The sequence below is a fragment of the Bufo gargarizans genome, chromosome 2 (assembly GCF_014858855.1).
Source record: "Bufo gargarizans isolate SCDJY-AF-19 chromosome 2, ASM1485885v1, whole genome shotgun sequence".
In the NCBI taxonomy this organism is placed as follows: Eukaryota; Metazoa; Chordata; class Amphibia; order Anura; family Bufonidae; genus Bufo; species Bufo gargarizans.
Window position 1 is genome coordinate 155,499,413 of NC_058081.1, and position 20,425 is coordinate 155,519,837.

The window sequence follows — 20,425 nt, forward strand, 5'->3', positions numbered from 1 at the left end:
CAAAAAGTGGCGTACTTCCCATAATAAATGGCCCCCTCAGAGAAAAATGAGGATATGTCGCATTTACATAAGATTACTTTCTGTCTGAAGTTTATAAACTAAAGCTGGACAAGCAATGTGCATAATTACACTAATTTTTCATCCTCAATGCGGTTCACTTTTCCACCTATGAAGATTCTCAGTTTACAATCCTTCCATTTTTTCCTCAGGGTCAGAATATGTGGAATTAGTAGCGTCAAACCTAGAAAAAAAAACAAAAAACAATGGATGTAAGTTGAGTACATCCGACCAGAAAATTATGAGTTAGTTAGCCTGAAATTCTATCTTATTCTCTCTCCCCCTTTGCCTCGTTCTCAAATTGCAGTCCCTAGAGGCCAGGGGTTTTGAAGACAAAAGAGCAAAGTGAAAACTGAGACAGACAATCAGTTCAGACACAGGAAGCCAATATGCTATTGCCAACTGTTACTGCCCTCGTCTTTCCAACTTCTCCCCCTTCTATGTACAATGCCATTCAGCAAGGCTCTTGTATCTGCTCTGGAAGCATGGCAATGGAGGCAACAATGACATTATTCCTGTCTGTAAAGTTCTGGTTATGACTTGAATGTTAATGTTTGACATTAGTGAAACACCAATTACCGTGATCATAATTTATCTGTTTATTATAAAGATATGTAATCGGAAATTTACCCATCAGTGAAATGGCAGTAAATCATCATTTAGGCTAGGGCTACATTGCAACATTTGTTGCGCGACTTCTTGACGCAGAAAGGTCACACAACATTTTTTATAATCATAGTCAATGGTGTCGAACTGCAACATGTGAAATGCTGTGATCATCCAAGTTGGATTTTTGAGCGTCAGTCGCAGTTTAATGTAGTTGTTCCCTTTTTGTCGCCATGTAGCCCTATCCCAGGGATGGCCAGCCTGCGGCTCTCCAGCTACATCTCCAACCATGCCCTGCTGTAGGCTGATAGCTGTAGTTAGCCTTGGCATGCTGGGAGTTGTAGTTTTGCAACAGCTGGAGAGCCTCAGGTTGCACATCCCCGCCCTAGCCTTAAAGAGGATCTGTCACCACCCCTGACAAGTCTGCTTTGGTGAACAGTTTTACTCCCTATGCAGTAAAAATTCTGGAGCAACTCTTCTTGTACAGCTCTCCATTGTGCTGCTCCTACTACAAATCTATGACTAAATGGACCGCGGGTGTTACAGTTGTCCGTGTCAAAAACTGTCAACATTGATTAGACATGGTGAGAGTGTGCAACTGGTAACACCCAGGTATCAGTTTATTCATCAATTCTTTTAGGACTAACAGAGGAACACTATAACACAGGCCTCAAGCACATGACCATATTATTTGCAGATTGCACATGGACACAATTCATTTCTATGAGACCGCAAAAATGTTATCCGTGTGCTGTCTGCATCCATATGTCCTTTCCGCAAATTATAGAACATGTTCTATTCTTGTCTGTTTTAGATAGTCATCGGGTATGTTAGTTCATGTTGGGTTGGGTATACCTTAAGTTTAAAGTAATGAAATTATTTGTTCAATGCAGTGAGTTGTTTCTTAAATATCCCTGTAGTAAATCTTACCTCCGTCATCAAACAGCCACCAAACATCAATAGTCCCCTTCCCCTGCTTCTTCTTAAACTGTTCACTGGCTTCTACAACTCTCTGGTTGTACTCGCCCATGTGCATTGGTGGTGCTGTACTGACATCTAAAATATGAAGAAACAACACTGGTCTAAATGATGCTAGACTTCAGTGATTCAACTGTCAGTGTCAGCAGTGTTATTAAAAATGTATCTTTATATTTCAAGACTGAGACAGAATTTGATTATAAAAATGTCATACATTTAATGTTATGCAGGAAAAAAATAGAGATTTCAGCTGCCTAGAACAAAGGAAATGGATTTGTCAAATTAAGCAGAAGGCTGAAATGAGAACAATGCAAACAGTTTAGGAAATGTCATCTTACATTATTTAGTCGATGTAAGATCGCAGCCCACATTACTTAAAAGAATCAATCTTGACTTGCGTAATGTTTTAGCCTTACAGATGCTCAGTCCATCTGTCACATTCCATCCTTTATTGGTAGGTTGTTTAACATATTTGCTATCAAAACTAAGTTTGCAAAATGTTCCTCTTTTTATCATGACTCACCGTGACATGTAAGATGAATTATACATGGGATCTCAGAGCTTTAAACAGGATAAATATGGCCCTACCAACATTTTTGTCATGTACTTATGACTAAAATCTCACCCCTGTTGCATATACTCCAATTCTGAGTTTTTACCTGTGCCCCTAGGTAGGACCTCTATTGGAATTTCTTACCTATTCTGTTCAAACTCTCCAGAGCTTCAATGCTTGAGGTCGGCATTTGGTAACCAGATTTCAGTAGAGACTATACAGTAAATGGTGCTAAGCTGCAATGCCAAATAGTACATGGACTGATATAGCACTGTTGTCAAGAAAAAAAACCTGACCCTTGGTTTCACCTTTATACTAAAATCTGAGATGGGGAGCTGTTGGGTGCCTTCACACATGGCAAATTATGAGAACATTTTTGTGATTGCAAATCAGTGCCATCAGGGGCGGACTGGGAACTTAATGCGGCCCTGGAAAAAAACTAAAAGTGTCCCCATGTTGTAGGCAGATTCAAACTGACAGAAGGCAGGCCAACACAAGTAGGCAGGGCCTACAATACCATAGTGCAGCACAAAATACTGCCTCAGCAGAACCAAATAACACAATGCCACTGGTCAGATGCATAAGTACCCGATGCTCCTAAATTAATATATACTGAGAGGATCAGATTGGTATGTACCCGGCCAGCAGACATGAGGAGGGCTCAGGCAGCCCCCTGGGTATTGGCCCACTGGGAAAATTCCCTGTAGGGTCTATGGCCAGTTGGTCCCTGAGTTCCATTCAAATAAATGGGACTTGCAGAAATTATGGAATGGAACTGATTTTCAGTCACAGAACTTTTCTTTAACAAAATCCACACCCATATGCTAAAGATCATCTTCTGCTAAAGACAGCTTCTGAGCTGTCTTACATTTAGACCTTTTTCTATGCCTGAAACAGGTGTAGAAAATGGTAAATGTGACTGGTCTGCCGGCCTGTCCCCTTCCGTGCCCACAACAAGCCCACTTTTTTAGACTGTGAGCAGGGAGAAGTCGCAGATTGCGGCGCAACTAGCCGTTGCACTGCAATCTGCTCCAGGAACATGCCTAATATAGATATATTTAAGTTTAATAAATGACCCCCTATATCTGTATACAGAAATATAGAGATTTCTTCACCCATTTCAGGCTAGGTTTTTGCAGTATCTTCAATAGGAAAACTGGAGAGAAAGACCATTGCACTCTGAACACGTTACATTTTCTTTGTCCTCTTTTAAAGGTAAAACCTGCAAATGAAACATTTTACAACTTAAAATACTCCATGCCTATGACTTTAGCTAAAAGAAGAGCGTTATTAGACATGAAGTTTTGGTAGGATCTGGGAGTTTTTATTTTGCTGCGTCAGTTCTCCGAGAGCTGGTAGCCTGACAGCAATTACAGTGATAGATGGTCTGTCATGTGGGCACTAAGAGTGGCGATTAGTAGCTCTTGACATGTTCAGTATTGCACAACATAGCGTAATGGGAGAGGTGATAACACCATCAAGCATCTGAAGTGCATCTTTCCACAAATTGTTATCTTCTCAGAATACTGGCAGAAACAATTCACTGGTCCTTGTGTACTTGGAGTGTTTTGTTAAAGAAAAAATTGCAATAAATGTATAAGCAGTATCTGTATTTTAATGTGCATATATTCGTAATTGTTGTGCCTAAAATTAGTCTGCCAGTTTTTTTTATGTCCCAAAAGTACAGTATCTACAGTAATTTAGAAAAAAAAAAATTCATTTTTTTCATGGATGTCTTGTGCCTCCAAACAGGAAAGTTGTGGCAGTACAAATGCCTGAGGTTCATGGAACTTACTATCATGAAAACATTATGGGCCTGATTTATCATTGGGGTTTGTCAGTTTTCTGACATCAATTTGTCACTCTTATGAATTGCGCAAAAATGTTGTGACTTTTTTTTAAAGTACTCCACTTTAGCCACTTTTGCAATGAGTAAAAACTGGTGTTGCTACATATGTAAATTTTATTTACTCCAGATTTATCCATGCAACATTTACAAAAGTCGCAAAAAAAATGTGAAAACTCACTCCAGACAGGACATGGCGTATTATTAAAGTAACCGGGCATAAAAATGGTCCACTAGATCACGCTGAGGGAACCGAAAGAAAAAAATAACCAGATTTATCAACAGACCAGCCAAGGAATGATGAATTTGATTTTCATCAAACCAACTTTCCACAGACAAAGAAATGGAGTAAAAAGAAAACCTAATGATAAATCAGGCCCCATGACACTACTATTAGCATCCTCAACAGGGGATATCAATCATACCGGCCAACATAGAATATGGAAACCTGAATTAGTGGTTGTGGACCGACTGTCCTATGGAGGATGAAAGCAACTGTTTATTAACATTTGTACATTGCTTTACAACCTCATACTGGCATCTTCATCCGATATACAACAATACAATGCTCTGCCTTTAAATGCATTTTTACAGTCAGCCAAACCCCATGTCCAAGCTTTTTACAGTGCTGTAGGTAGTGCTGATTGGCACATAGAAATGGGCCTATTTGGCACACACAATAATCAATCTGCAATTTACTATATGTTAATATATCATTTTTTTCTGTATCCACACACACACAAGCATCAAATGCAAGTGTATCAAAGCCAACTATGCATGTTAATGGGTGAATCAGGACTGATAGCTGAATGATTGCCATTAAAGTCATGTTTCCAAACAACAGCAGCTCTTTTTACCTGGCTATAACCAATGTTCCACAGCTTCTACTGCTGTCCCCCCCCCCCCCCCCCCCCCTTAGCTTCCCCTGTTCCTGAGTAATGAGTGCCATTAGTTTTGGCTCTCAATATACTTTTGAGGCCATCCACTGACAGAGGGGTAGTCACCAGCACTGATTCTGAGTAGGGAGTGAAACGTAGCCCCTTGACGCTGTCCACACTGATTGGACTGTGTCGGAGCACTCCGGTTGACTCCCTATTCAGAATTAGGAATGGTAACCACCCTAAGGACAGTGCATGGTCTTAGTAGCATATTAGGAGCTAAAACTAATAGCACCAGTTGCATTGGATTGGGGAAGGTGGAGTAGAAATAAAATCAGGAGCGCCCATAGACCCTACAGTGATATTGAGTTCTGCTGGGGTGGTATTTCATGCTCCACTATGGTACTGCTGACCCCCTTACTTGTGTCAGCCCCATATACTTGTGTTGGTACTGCCTTCTTGTGTTGGTACTGCCTTCTATCAGTTTGGACCCACCCATAACATGGGGACCACTTTTAGGGCTACTTTAAGTGCCCAATCTGCACTTGAATAAACTACCAGCAGAATCTGTAAATCAGAGACTGCAGCCAGGTAAAGAGAGCTGCCACTGGAGGACAGGACACGTCCACTTTAAGCAAAGCTTCATGATTAAAGGTATATGTGATAGGGTACGCATTCTGAACCCCTGCCTGGGGCACAGAGAATGTTTTTCCTTCTCATATACAAACAATATTGTAAAAGTAAAAGTGCACTCATGGGTTATTTATATTGCAATGCATGATCATATAGAATGCATTATTTCCATGATAATGGAATAAGGAATGATAATTTGACAAGGTAATTATGGGATATACATTTTCTGCAGACAGATATACATTTTCTTGAGCATCAGACATCCATACTTGTGTAAACTTTATCATTTGTGTTTGACCGCTCGCTTTTATATTTCAGAGTATAAATAGCTCTTGACAAGTTTATTCTAATGTTATCATACAGTCTATGCCCGTGAATCTAGCTCACCGACCCTGTCAACACCAGCTATCACAAATTCAATGCATATATTTGTGGATAAAATCAATTTAGTCAGGAATAAAATTACATTAAAATACAATGTGCGATCAGTTTGCAGAGAACATGACATGGTTCTGAATCTGAAAAGTTGATAATATATTTAAATTGACTTGTTTTTGTGAAAGATTCCTTTTTTAGTTCAAGTTAATTTCCTCAAGAAGGTGATTCATATTTATTAATATTTGTGGCTTTTGTATGCTGCCATATTATCTGTCTAAGTGTCTTGCCGAATTTGGAATGAAAATAAAAATGTTTTCAAAATGGACACAAAACTATGTACTAAGTTGTTGCATTTCTACAAGAAGCAGGAAAATTGAATTCTTCTAGTTTTATTGAGCGACCTTGTAATTGGCTTTTCCCATAAAAAAGTTATCTGGTTCTCTTCTAAATATTAGAAGACTACATTAGGTAGAGGATTATTTAATGTGTGAACGTGTAGTTTGTGTCAGTTAAGGCCTTTAATATATAATAGTTAAGGCCTTTTTTGACACATCAGTGAATCACAGATGATTGCTGTGTGTGTTCTCTATGGTCACCACATGGAGCCTTTGAATCCATTGGGTATATTCAGATGCCCAATGGCCCACAGAAAAAAACAGAAGCAAGCACTACTGTGATCCATTCACATCTGTGGATCTGGGAAAACCATGATTAGCACATGGATGCCATGCGTGTTTGGACCATTACTAAAAGCCCAGGAAATCTCTTTTTCAAACCTAGCGGTTCACACAGTTCAGTGCTAATAGAACACTTTCTAGAGATGAGCCAATCGATTTGTTTGAATGAAATTCGCCCTTACTCTGAGAAAAGACAACAAGGGGCCTTCCCGTCTGCTCAAGAGACTCCCCTCTTCCTGTTGATTGACAAGGCCAGACATCTCGCCTGGCTCTGTTAATCTCAAGATGTCTGGCCATGTCAGTCACTAGGGAGAGGGGAGTTTTTCGAGCAGGACAGCCCCTTGTTGCTCAAGCAGAATGAATTTAATTCAAACAATTTGCCCATCTCTACTACCTTCCTTTTTTTTACACACATGAAAAACAGATGACACTCGTACGGCAAGAAGCAGACACAGTAAAAAAACTGACTCTATATGGACATCATCATGGATGAAAAACAGACCTTTTCAAAAGGGCCTTATTTAATACATTAGATACATCAGCTTTGTCCCATTCAAGTCAACAGGACGAAGTTCCAACACCCTACACCACCACCACCACTATGTGAACGTCTGGACGACATGCTGGTAGGCAGACTGATGTAAACAAGAGGCCATACATTGGCAGATCTGCTGTGAGGCCAAATCGACCCCCACTGACATTAATGTCCTCCTGAGGCCTTTAACAGTCCCATTATGTCCATTTTATTACGCAAAAATTTACCTAGGGTTTCACTTTAAAGCATACATTTGTATAGTAGAACTTTACAAACTTGTTCAAAACACACAAAAATGCTGAATGGAGAATTCAAAGTATTGCTGTCAGTTGCGAAAAATGAATCAATTGCCACTAATACTGGAGGCTGGTTCACAATAGAATATACTACATCACATCTAATTTATATATTTTCCTGCAATCACTTTATTTGTGAATACATAAGCAGGAAATCAGGCTGCTTACCATGCAATACGTGTGAACTCCTTTCAAGCTAAATGCAAATGTCGCTATAGCTAAAGTACGCTATTATTTAGTGGAAGCTATTTTGACAGCTGAACATAGCACAAATAGTTCTAAGTAGAAATACTTGTAATGTATATAAATGGCACAGCTATTCCTTCAGGCTCTAATTTTAATTTAGATGAAGTCATATATTTTCCTTCCGGGTAACATTTTGTAAATTATTCAGAAACACAATAATTCACACAAACAAAATGGGAAACTTTTTTGTTTGGTTTTCCCTCTTTAAAGGATAAAGTTAACTTTATTCCCAGACTTACAACTGCACACACATAAGATTTTTCTTAAAGAAATCCAGTGGAAACTTTGTAATGTTGTTACCTTTCTTAGTAGCTTCACTGGAAATATTCAGCTTGTTGGATTTAGAGAAGAACCTACGAATCCTGCTATTTCCATCTTGAAATTCACTGTCCTTAATAGTTGCTTCAAGCGCCAGTCTCTCTTTTTCTTGTCTCTGGAACTCCTCTGGAAAACCAGAAACGAAGATAGAAGTAATTATGAGCAGAGTAAGTTCTTGAAACCTAAAAAGGGTTTGTCCTACATCCAAATTTTCAATTTTATAAATTGTCAGAAAGGTGGTTCATGGACGAAAGACCATTCTTAAAAGAATGTTCCCAAAAAGATTGTTCATTGGTCGCCTAGTGTCATTTAACATGTATGACCAATTTGAACAACTGTAATGGCCAATATGGACTACAATGTATATTGTTGTGTATGCAAAATGTTTGTTCATCAAATTGTTTGTTCAATGATTGTTCAACCATCAATCTACTATATAAGGTGTATGGCCACCTTTTTACTGCAATAAACACATTTATTAATGACTAGGCCTTTAATATATGATTTACGATATTAAGAGTAGAGATGAGCAAATTTCCCAAAATTTGGGTCTGATTCAGTTGAATTGGCAGTCAAATTAGATTTGACCCAAATAAATTCGGCCTGAATCCAAAGTGCCCTAATTTCCCAGAAAAGTTGTGTATGACATTTTGAGGTCCCTAAGGACCCCAAGACAGCATTAGTAATGTCAAAGTGAGAGCAACATATATGGCTATAGGTAAACGCATAATATTTAGTGGTAACAAACAGCCTGTTTTGCACTGGCAGACTTTTTTTTATTTATTTGCTGAAATTATAATCTTTTTGAATAGATTAATGTAGAATCAGTTTGCGCATCTATGATTGCGTCTTCAATAACAGGATGGAATTATAATATACCTAAATGGGTTGTCCAAGTTTTGGGCTGAAACCGAATATAAGCTCCCCTTCACTCCTTTAAGTTTTCTTGCTCCGATGCTCACCTTGCCTTGCGCTGCATTGCGCAGGGCAAGGCCGGTTTGTTGTAAGGCAGTGACGTACCTCCTAAAGGTTCATTTGCATATATTTAAACATTTTCTCAGCAATGCAGGCACATATGAACATGGGATCAATACAGATGCCTTCAGCTGCCAAGTGCACATGTAACAGGTCAGCCAGTGTCATAGGTACAAAGATGCTGACAGATGTCCTTTATGTAACCTGGTCTAATTAATTTACATAGTTTCCTTCAACAAGTGCCTCTACCAGATAGATGCATCCATACATTTATATTGTCTTCATATTTTGAGCATTAAAATGTAGATGGAATCACAAAAAGATTGCATATGGAATATCCAGTTTTATCCCAAATGGCTCATATTTTTCTCAGAGAAAAGGGCATCATTCAGGATTAAGCATAAAGAAGTTTGTTATCCATTAATGTGATAGGAGCACTAGACTGTGGTAAAGGTTCCTCAATGGGAAAGTTACCTTTTATTGTACAAGAATGAAGTACAGAGCTAATCTTCCTTGCCTGGCAAATGGTGTATAAAATGGTTTCTACACAGTGCATAGCCAAATGATACCAGCTTCAATTACCCATCTGACACTTAGGATCACTAATGCTTCTTCTTTAATTAGGCTCCGCTATAATAACATGATGACTGTCTTCAATAGGATATAACGTTAATCATGCTTATGATTCAGTTAGAAAGGTTATCACTTCTCCTTTCTCAATATTTCCATCAAACAATCTCTTTTTCATGTTTTGTGTTCACAAAACAGGTTCGCGCATGTCTATTCTCACCACTTTTTGTGTAGGCCAGGCATCTCAAACTCGCGGCCCTCCAGCTGTTGTAAAACTACAACTCCCACAATGCCCTGCTGTAGGCTGATACCTGTAGGCTTGTCCGGGCATGCTGGGAGTTGTAGTTTTGCAACAGCTGGAGGGCCGCGAGTTTGAGATGCCTGGTGTAGGCAAATCAAAGAGGTTGATCAGATTTTTATTTGATCCATCGATGAGCAGCAGGGGCAATATTCGAATTTGCAATATTTTGTGAATATTAGTCATATATTTGCGAATTTGTGATCTCCAGTCATTATTTTTTTGATTGCGAAAATCAGCAATCGGAAAATTTGCCATATGAAAATTTGCGATCAACACTACTCCTAAAGTCAAAGATATTGCAGCCTTCTCATTGGCCCACAAGCAAGAAGCAGTGAGGGATCATGGGTTCAGATGAAAGAAAGTTTTGAATATTCGCAAACACGAATATATAGCACTATAATCTAGATATTCACGAATTCTCGAAAAATGCCAATATTTGCGATACAAAATTCGCGATTAGAATATTCATGATCAACACTAATTTAATCTACAAAATCATTAGTGGAATAACACCATAAATTGGGTACAGGGCCTAAGCAGCTCTGAAGCAGTTGAATGCAGAGAAACTTCACCATGAAGCTCTGTCTCCAGAGCGCTCACAGGAGCAGAATCTGGCAGGCATCTAAGTTTACATTCACACTGCTCCTGATAGGTATGTATGTCCTGTCCTCCCCAGTCCCTACCTAGTGCTGTCAACAGTTGAGCATAGTAAAAACCAATTAAAAATTCCCTTTCAAGTTCTTGTAAAGGTTGAATGAAGCATTCGCTTCACTACCCAATGAGATGTGGGATATCAACTTTTTAATGCAGACAAGTTTTGCTGTCTGAACTCATCTCAGATAGTGGGTTTCACTCCTACAAGGTGAATGTTTGATTATGCTGCCACTTGGAAGCCACAATATTTATACCCATAGTGTATAGGATGGCATTTACTGTAATTAACGGGAATCTATTGTATGTATGGCTCACATCATACATGTTGAAAGGGTTTGTTCAGTGGAAAGCCCTTTCATATTAGGTCATATTGCAGCCAAAGCTACATGACACATAGATATGATTTATCCTGTCTATCTATGATCTATCTATCCAGCTATCAATCAATCAGTAGGCCTCCGATGACTACAGCTGTTTGTCCAGTCTTAGACCATACATTGTCACCCAACTTTTATTGTATAGTCACCTCTCTTACCAAATCCCGTTCAAGCCGATTGCTTAGCCAGCTCTAGGAAGAGTCCTGGTTGTTCCAGACTTCTTGCAATTAACAATTATGGAGTCCACTGTGCTCTTAGGAACCTTTAGTGCAGCTGAAATTTTTTTTTACCCTTCTCCAGCTCTGTGCAGTCAAACAACCATGTATCTGAGCTTGTCATATAATTCTTTCCTCCTTGTGGCTTGGTTTTTGCTCTGATATGCATTGTCAGCTGTGAGACTTTATATAGACAGGGCTATGTCTTTCCAAATCATGTCAAATCAACAGAATTTACCACAGGTGGACTCCAGGCAAAGTGCGGAAACATCTCAAGATGATCCAGAGAAATGGGTGGCCTCAGAGCAAAATTTTAGGTGTTATAGCAAAGGGTCCGAATACTTATGTCTATGTGAAATTTTAGTTTTTCCTTTTTAATAAATTTGCAAACATTTCTCAAATTCTGTTTTCACTTTTTCATTGTAGGGTATTTAATGCAGGTTGATGGGGTATTTTTTTTTATATTTTTTTTGCAACATAACAAAATGTGAAAAAAGTGTAAATGTTTGAAGACTTTCTGTATGCACTGTATTAGCCCCACAATGGAACTTTGACAGGCGATCTACTGATCACTTGTATAATACACTGTTCCGCTTATGCAGTACAGGGTAGTACACTGATACAACCTGATAGGCATACTCTCAGGGCACGCCTAGGGGCATTTTTTAAGCCTCCAGCTGCCATGCAAAGTCATTGGCACCCTGCAATTTCACAATTTTACAGATGCCCAAAAGAGGTAGCTTCCTCCCTCTGAAACACTTAGATGCCATGTTCGCTATTTACTGTGGCAGGTAAGGGGTTAAATAGCTTGGATCGGTGGTTCTGCCTGTCCGGGCCGTTAAATCAGTCACCGAACTGAGACTCATGCAGCATTTAGACTGGACCGCTGTAAAAAAGCAGCTCCCTATACTAAGGTCCCTTGGTGACCACCGCCCCTTGGCAGTCACTAAGGGATTGACATGGATTCCTCAGTTATTGTGCAAGCACCACACTTCCCCTGGTTATGTTGCATGTAATAAACAGCTTTCTATTGAGTCAGAGTATGTACCAGTGATACAAGACAAAGTAAAAAATCTATACCACTTTCCTGTAGCCCAGTGGTCTGTAAATTTTGTATTCGTTTCTACAGGGACATGTTATGGATTATGTTGTCCAGCAGATGGCAGCAGATACATTCTTAGCAGTCTAAGCATCCTGCTGCATGTGCATTAGGACTCACTAAAGCACTACAGTCTGTAACAGTTTCATAAAATATATAATTCCCTAGGAGCCACTGTAAATTGTTTATTAGGTGTTCACATTATTAATAATCCTCACAATATAATTACTATCCTAATAATTTCCTTTAACAGTAAGGACCCATTTGCACTGGCTGATACACAAGACAATGATCAGGAACAATTGTTTGTTCCCGTACAGATTCGTTGTTTGTCTGCAGCGCTTCCCTGTTTACACAGGACGATGAGCTGCCAACAAATGATTGTACGTGCTACATAAACAACCAGAGCACCCAATGAATGAATATTTAGCTTATTTCTTGGATGATCGCCAGCACGTTTACATGAGGCAATTATTGGGAATGAGTGTTGGTAGGAATGTTAATTCCCAATCAGGGGCGTAGCTAAAGGCTCATGGGCCCTGGTGCAAGCATTCAACTTGGGCCCCCCTTCCCTCAGTGCTTTGTGGCCAGGGGCAGGGGAACACATAGCCTTCCTGCTATAGGCAAACATTGAAAGGGCACCCCCTCATGCCAAATTTTTGACCTAACCTCTTCGCTCCAGCCAGGAATGTAACTTGAAGATACTGGGCCCAAGTGCAAAATCTATAACGGAGCCTTCCCAGCACGCATTTTCTATAATACCAGTGTAACCTTAGACATATAAATAAACAGGCGGCACTCACCACTGGAATCATCAATCTTCTTTATTCATCAATATGAGTAGAGATAAAAACAGTGCCGGGGCGGACTCGCTTCTCCCAGAGCGCTAAGTAGCGACGGCCGTTTCACTACTTAGCGCTGTGGGAGAAGCGAGTCCGCCCCGGCCCTGTTTTCATCTCTACTCATATTGATGAATAATGAAGATTGATGATTCCAGTGGTGAGTGCCGCCTGTTTAGTCTATGTCTACAATCAATTGTTGAAGCTGTACCTTCTTCAGGGCAGTGCACCACGTACACTGTATTATACAAGGTATCGGAAGATGCAGTTTTGGTGGAGAAAGTACCGAGCGGTGCCGCCTGTGGCTTTTTGGTTTCTACCCGTTTGACCAGTGTAATCTTATGTGGCACAAGGGTCTTTGGGCCCCCTCAGGCTCCTGGGCCCGATAGCGATTGCTACCTCTGCACCTTCTATAGCTACACTCCAATAAATGGCCTGATAATCATCCCATGTAAATGGCCCTAAGAGAGTTACAGCTAAGAGTATATTCACACAATGTAAACTGTAAAAATGTATGCCACTGTCCCATCTATCTGAATGCAGCTTGCAGAAAGCCATGTACTTTCTTGCAAAACAACCCAATCAGAAGAATGAAAATGTTTTTCAATTGCAAAAATTTCTGCTAATTTGTTGCATGTGGGTATAAATTATTAGTGCATAGCAGCCAAAGGGAATTTAGCTGGTGTCATTAGTGGAACTAAAATGAAGGGAATTTAGCTGGTGTCATTAGGGAAATATATACGATCCTGTATGAAAACCTATATTCTTTCAATATGACATTCACATTTGCCTGATGGGATTGCAGTGTGATGAGAATGCTGGTTTAAACTGTGAAAGGGACTAAAAGGAAATAGGATAAAAGAAACTATTGAGTTTTTTCCTGAAAGTTTAAGAACTTGCAGAAATCTTTCAGAGGAGACAATGTTCAACTTCTTATAGTCTCTTATAGTTTCATGTCAGCTGAGACTGGCTAAGGTGGGTCTTATGTAATGGGTGAATGTATTTAAAGGGATTCTGTCACCAGGATTTCACTTACTGAGCTGTTAACATGACCACATCAGTCTCCATGATTTATATTACAATCTACTAGTATTGCTGCCCTGTGTCTTGTAGTTTGTCTATAAAATCGATTTTATTAATATGCAAATTACCTAAATAAGGAGCCCAAGGGGCTGTCCCTCTGTCCGTTGGATCCCAGCCGCACCCCTTCTAATTGAGCCCAGCACCGCCCCACTGCTAATTTATTCACTCATCGCCGACCTCATATGCCTGTTGCGCCTCAATCTCGCGCATGCGCTGTGGATAGACCTGTGAGCGCCCGCGCTGTGTCCTGGCATCTGCCTCACAGAACACATTGTGCATGCGCTGACTGGTCTTTCCACGGCGCATGTGCGAGATTACGGCGCACCAGGCATATGAGGTCGGCGATGAGGGGTGAATACATTAGCAGCAGGGTGGTGCTGGGCTCAAGGAGAAGGGGTGCGGCTGGGCTCCAACGGACAGAGGGACAGCCCCTTGGGCTCCTTATTTAGGTAATTTGCATATTAATAAAATCGATTTTATAGACAAATTACAAGACACAGGGCAGTAATACTAGTAGATTGTAATATAAATCATGGAGACTGATGTGGTCATGTTAACAGCTCAGTAAGTGAAATCCTGGTGACACCTACACCAGTTTACAAAAAATGTTGTTGCAATGTTTTGGTCCAAAATTATTAAAAGCCACATGCCTAAAGTTAGAAAGTTAAATCTATGCCATGCTGCTTGCCCCAGAATTTGCAATGCTTTAGGATTTCTACATCTCCCGACAGGTTATAGCCTACACCTCATACCAGTATACCATGTTTCTAAGAAATGTTCATCCAAAATTATATTTGTACGGTATAAAGGAAAACCGTAGAATCCCCTAAGGCACCCAATAATCCCTAACATAGAGCTATCTGTTATTAGAGATCGGAATCACTTACTGACATTTTTGTGTTGTTCATTGGCCTTTTTGTATCTAAATAGGTACAAACTTTTGTGCTGAATAATAATGTACCATTTTTCTCTTTTCTTTACACAGCTAAATGATAAAACCACTAGGGGGAGCTTATTTTAAATGGTTTTATTATTTTTCCCTCAGTAAGGCTAGGTTCACATCTGTGGCAGAAGTTCTAGCAGGAGCCTCCATCACAGATCCCTGCAAAACTACAAAATACCTTTGCACTTTGTCTTGCAGAATGCCGGTATCCACATCAGAAGCCTGACATACACCATTCGAGGTAGTGTCAGGTGTCTGCAGTGTCTGGCATATGCTGAGAGACCGTGACGTGGTGCATGATGGGCTCCGATATCTTCCTGACAGGAATATATTGGCAAAAGTCTCAGCTTTTAATATCTGCTTGTATGACCAGCTAGTATAGTCAGTGGCATATCCGTTTGGTGCATTTTATTCTGTGATTTATATAATTATATTTTCATCCGCACAATGCTCCGTTTTGTGTAGGATGCCTTTGTGGTGCATGTGGACCGCGCCGGCATCCTCCATTGAACGCATTTTTTGCTGGGGATGGTCGTTTGCTGCAGTCCACATGCGGTGGGACTGCTCCCCCAATGAGAAACACGCTACAGTGTTTGGGGTTTGAGCAGTTCCCCCATATTTGCCACTATATTTCTGTGATTTTGTGCCTACATGTGCCTTCAGGCAGTTACGGCTGTATTATTTAACTCTATGGCTTTGTGAAGGGAAGCAGAACATTTGTAGCTTAAAAAACACTGATCTGAATGATACCTGAGACCTGTCCTGATTCTGGCTCTTGGAGGTCCAGAGGCAAGAGCGCTAGGGGCTAACTTCATTTTGAGGCCACTCTTGCATGCCCCTGTTCTTCACCACCCGAAAACAATGAATGGACTATTACCCTGGGCTACATGGCAAATCTAGCAATGACAAGTGTTGTGCAACCAAACAACAAGACTTTAAAATAAAAAAAGCAAAAATTAGGCAGCATCCGATCAATTTTTTTAAATTTTTTACAATTCTGGGGTGGCAGTTGTGGCAACCCCATTCACTTGCATTATGTTGCATGGCTGCATTTCTATACAATGATCTTTAGTCTCTGAGCCCCAGCCTAAACTCTTGCACTTAGCAACCCATTTTTTTTTTTACTAATGTAATTCCTGTTATCACTACATTTGTCTTGAATTCTATGTACATTTCCGATTCTAATCCTATTCTTTATTTTTAATTTTTTTGCATTGCTTAGCTTTTGTCTCTTAGAGAAGATGGAATGGGGAATTACAAGTGACAAAGTATAAATCATGCATGTTATCATCATAACTGAATGTGTCACTGTGTGCTACAAACCATTACTATACTGGTTCAGTCCACCAGTTCCAGGACATTTATTACTATCATAATTGATGTCACTTTCATTGAATGTAACATTTTCCTTTACACCCTGTTCTCCACTATCATAAAATGAGTTATGGCAACGCAAGGTGAACAAGAGAACGTGTATTTCATTGCTTTCCAATAAACAGATTACAGGAATTCCACAGCTCAAATCAGAATTAATTATAGCTTTGCATAAAACCGGTAATTTGTAAGCATCAATCCCTGAGAAGGAATAAAACAAAACTATAATTCAATATTTTTATCCCCTATAATTTCATATAGCAGCGCCAGAAAGCTGAGATTTTGATGCTGTGATTAGTGCCTAGTTGGCTGCAGATCTTTAATTTATAAAGGCCGGTAGTGACCTTGTTGAGCCTAATTGTGTAATTGTGCAGTAATTAACTGCAGCTTTTTCTAAAACCTATATGTTAGTTCCATGCAAAATATCCATGTAAAATATCTTAATATATTGGTGACAATGGAAAAATGAATAGTCATTAGGAGCACACAGACGGCATTAAATCCATAGTGTCAGTGATAAAGTAAAACAGTAGCTCAGCTCATAACTCATCACAGCTGATCCTTGTGTGCACGGACACCACAAAGATAGGTTCAGCAATATAGTAATGTAAAGTCTGGCATCAAAGAAACTCTTCCATAGAACCCCAAACTTTATTAGATTACAAGTCCATGTCCTGGAACCTGCACACCTGGTTTGGAGGGTTCTGGGACAAGGACTTTTAACAAGCAATGTAATAAAACTTGGAACGTTATAGAAAATTGACTCGGATACAGATTTTATGTTAAGGTATTGCTGTAACACAGTGAGTGCATACATTGATTAGAAGTTATAAAAGTCCCCAGAATCACCCTGCTTTCTGTGCTTTCTGTGAATGCTGAGTACAAAAGTGCACTGTATTCCTATGAGATTCAGCTTCACACCACTGTCAGATAGTGACAGCTTGATTTTGGAGTGTTTTAGAACTTTCCTATTGTCCTAGTCTTCACACGGCTTTCCCCTACCTCCTGCTTGTAATTGATAGATTTCTCCCTTGCAGGGGAGAGCAGTGTGACTCTGCATCACACAGAATACACTGGAGATCCTGCAGTGCGAGTTAAGAGAGTTTTTTAACTAAAGGACTTGGATTTTATGTCACTCAGCTCTATCACTTGCTGATAAGTGCAGTGGGATAATAACCTGTCCCCTTTGCATCAAAAACCACATAGACATAGTAGGAGCTATTGGCTGCAGGGCTGCAAAGGAGACTGCATTAGGGGAAAACCATCAAGGAGAAAACCAGGGGCACACTGGCCATAGACCCTACAGAGAAATTTCCCACTGGGCCGAAGACCAGGGGGCCACCCAAGACCTTCTCATAGCTGCCAGCTGGACACATAATGATCTCATGCTTTCAGTAGTAATCAATGCCATGAGCATCAGGTACTTATGCACTTGGACGGCAGCCGCAGGTACCCTCCTGAATTCATCTGTATTGCCATCCTCATGCCTGTGATACAGTTGAATACTGTAGCATAGGTGGCAGTATATTGTACTGCACTGTGGTATTTGGTTCTGCTGGGGCAGTCTTTTGTTCTGCACTACAGAATTGCTTTTCCCATATACTTGTGTTGCCCCACCTTCTGTCAATTCACACATGCCTACAGCGTGGGGTCGCTTTTAGATTTTTTCAGGACCACTTTAAGTCTGCCCCTAGAGAGATATACAGTATCTTACAAAAGTGAGTACACCCCTCGCATTTTTGTAAATATTTTATTCTATCTTTTCATGGAACAACACTGAAGATATGACACTTTGATACAACGTAAAGTAGTCAGTGTACAGCTTGTATAACAGTGTGAATTTGCTGTGCCCTCAGAATAACTCAACACACAGCCATTAATTTCTAAACCGCTGGCAACAAAAGTGAATACACCCCTAAGTGAAAATGACCAAATTGTACCCAAAGTGTCAATATTTTTTGTGGCCACCATTATTTTCCAGCACTGCCTTAACTCTCTTTGGCATGTTTACTAGAGCTTCACAGGTTGCCACTGGAATCCTCTTCCACTCCTCCATAACAGAGCTAGTGGATGTTAGAGACTTTGAGCTCCTCCACCTTCCGTTTGCAGATGCCCCACAGATGCTCAATAGGGTTTAGGTCTGGAGACATCCTTGGCCAGTCCAGCACCTTTACCCTCAGTTTCTTTAGCAAGGCAGTGGTTGTCTTTGAGGTGTGTTTTGGGTCGTTATCATGTTGGTATACTGCCCTGCGGACCAGTTTCTGAAGGGAGGAGGATATTGTGCTCTGCTTCAGTATGTTACAGTACATGTTGGCATTCATAGTTTCCTTAATGAACTGTAGCTCCCCACAGCCAGCAGCATGCAGCCCCAAACCATGAGACTCCCACCACCATGCTGGACTGTAGGCAAGACACACTTGTCTTTGTGCTCCTCACCTGGTTGCCGCAACACACGCTTGATGCCATCTGAACCAAATAAGTTTAGGCTACTTTCACACTAGCGTTCGGGCGGATCCGTTCTGAACGGATCCGCTCATAATAATGCAGACGGAGGCTCCGTTCAGAACGGATCCGTCTGCATTATTTTTAGCATAGAACAGCTAAGTGTGAAAATAGCCTAGTACGGATCCGTCCAGACTTTCAATGTAAAGTCAATGGGGGACGGATCCGCTTGAAGATTGAGCCACATTGTGGCATCTTCAAACGGATCCGTCCCCATTGACTTACATTGAAAGTCTGGACGGATCCGCACGGATCCGCACGCCTCCGCACGGCCAGGCGGACACCCGAACGCTGCAAGCAGCGTTCAGCTGTCCGCCTGTCCGTGCGGAGGCGAGCGGAGCGGAGGCTGAACGCCGCCAGACTGATGCAGTCTGAGCGGATCCGCCTCCATTCAGACTGCATCAGGGCTGGACGGCTGCGTTCGGGTCCGCTTGTGAGCTCCTTCAAACGGAGCTCACGAGCGGAAACCCGAACGCTAGTGTGAAAGTAGCCTTATCTTGGTCTCATCAGACTAAGGCCTCTTTCACACTACAGTTTCTTGCGTTCCGTATACGGTCCGTTTTTTGCGTTCCGTATACGGTCCGTATACGGAACCATTCATTTCAATGGTTCCGCAAAAAAACGGAATGTGTTCCGTATGCATTCCGTTTCCGTATTTCCGTTTTCCGTTCCGTTGAAAAGATAGAACATGTCCTATATTTGGCCGCAAATCACAGTCCGTGGCTCCATTCAAGTCAATGGGTCCGCAAAAAAAACGGAACACATACGGAAATGCATCCGTATGTCTTCCGTTTCCGTTCCGTTTTTTGCGGAACCATCTATTGAAAATGTTATGCCCAGCCCAATTTTTAATATGAAATTACTGTATACTGTATTTGCCATACGGAAAAACGGAACGGAAACGGAACCACAACGGAGGCAAAAAACGGAACAACGGATCTGTGAAAAACGGAACGCAAAACACTGAATTCAACATACTGTAGTGTGAAAGAGGCCTAAAGGACATGGTTCCAGTAATCCATGTGCTTAGTCTGCTTGTCTTCAGAAAACTGTTTGCAGGCTTTCTTGTGCATCATCTTTAGAAGACGCCTCCTAAAACGACAGCCATGCAGATGAATGTGGTGCAGTGTGTGGCGAATGGTCTGAGCACTGACAGGCTGACCCTCCCCCCTTTAATCTCTGCAGCAATGCTTGCAGCAATTATACGTCTATTTTGAAAAGACAACCCCTGAATATGACCCTGAGCACATGCACTCAACTTCTTTGGTCGACCATGGTGAGGCCTATTTTGAGTGGAACCTGTCTTGTTAAACCGCTGTATGGTCTCGGTCACCATGCTGGAGCTCAGTATCAGGGTGTTGGCAATCGTTTTATAGCTGAGCCCATCTTTATGTAGAGCAACAATTCTTTTTTTCAGATCCTCAGAGAGTTCTTTGCCATGAGGTGCCATGTTGAACTTCCAGTGACCAGTATGAGGGAGTGTGAGAGCGAT

General features: G+C 40.9%; 1 protein-coding gene across 3 annotated transcripts in view; it reads right to left on the bottom strand.

Annotated features, from left to right (window-relative positions):
* SLC12A1 (solute carrier family 12 member 1) overlaps positions 1-20,425 on the bottom strand; it is a 122,762-nt gene that overhangs the window by 17,655 nt on the left and 84,682 nt on the right. For all 3 annotated transcript variants that reach the window (XM_044279630.1, XM_044279631.1, XM_044279632.1), the window contains exons 21-23: positions 7,984-8,127; positions 1,594-1,719; positions 130-241 (exon numbers count right to left, since the gene is read on the bottom strand). In XM_044279630.1, coding sequence (XP_044135565.1) covers positions 130-241; positions 1,594-1,719; positions 7,984-8,127 — 382 coding nt within the window. The remainder of the gene's footprint in view (positions 1-129; positions 242-1,593; positions 1,720-7,983; positions 8,128-20,425) is intronic.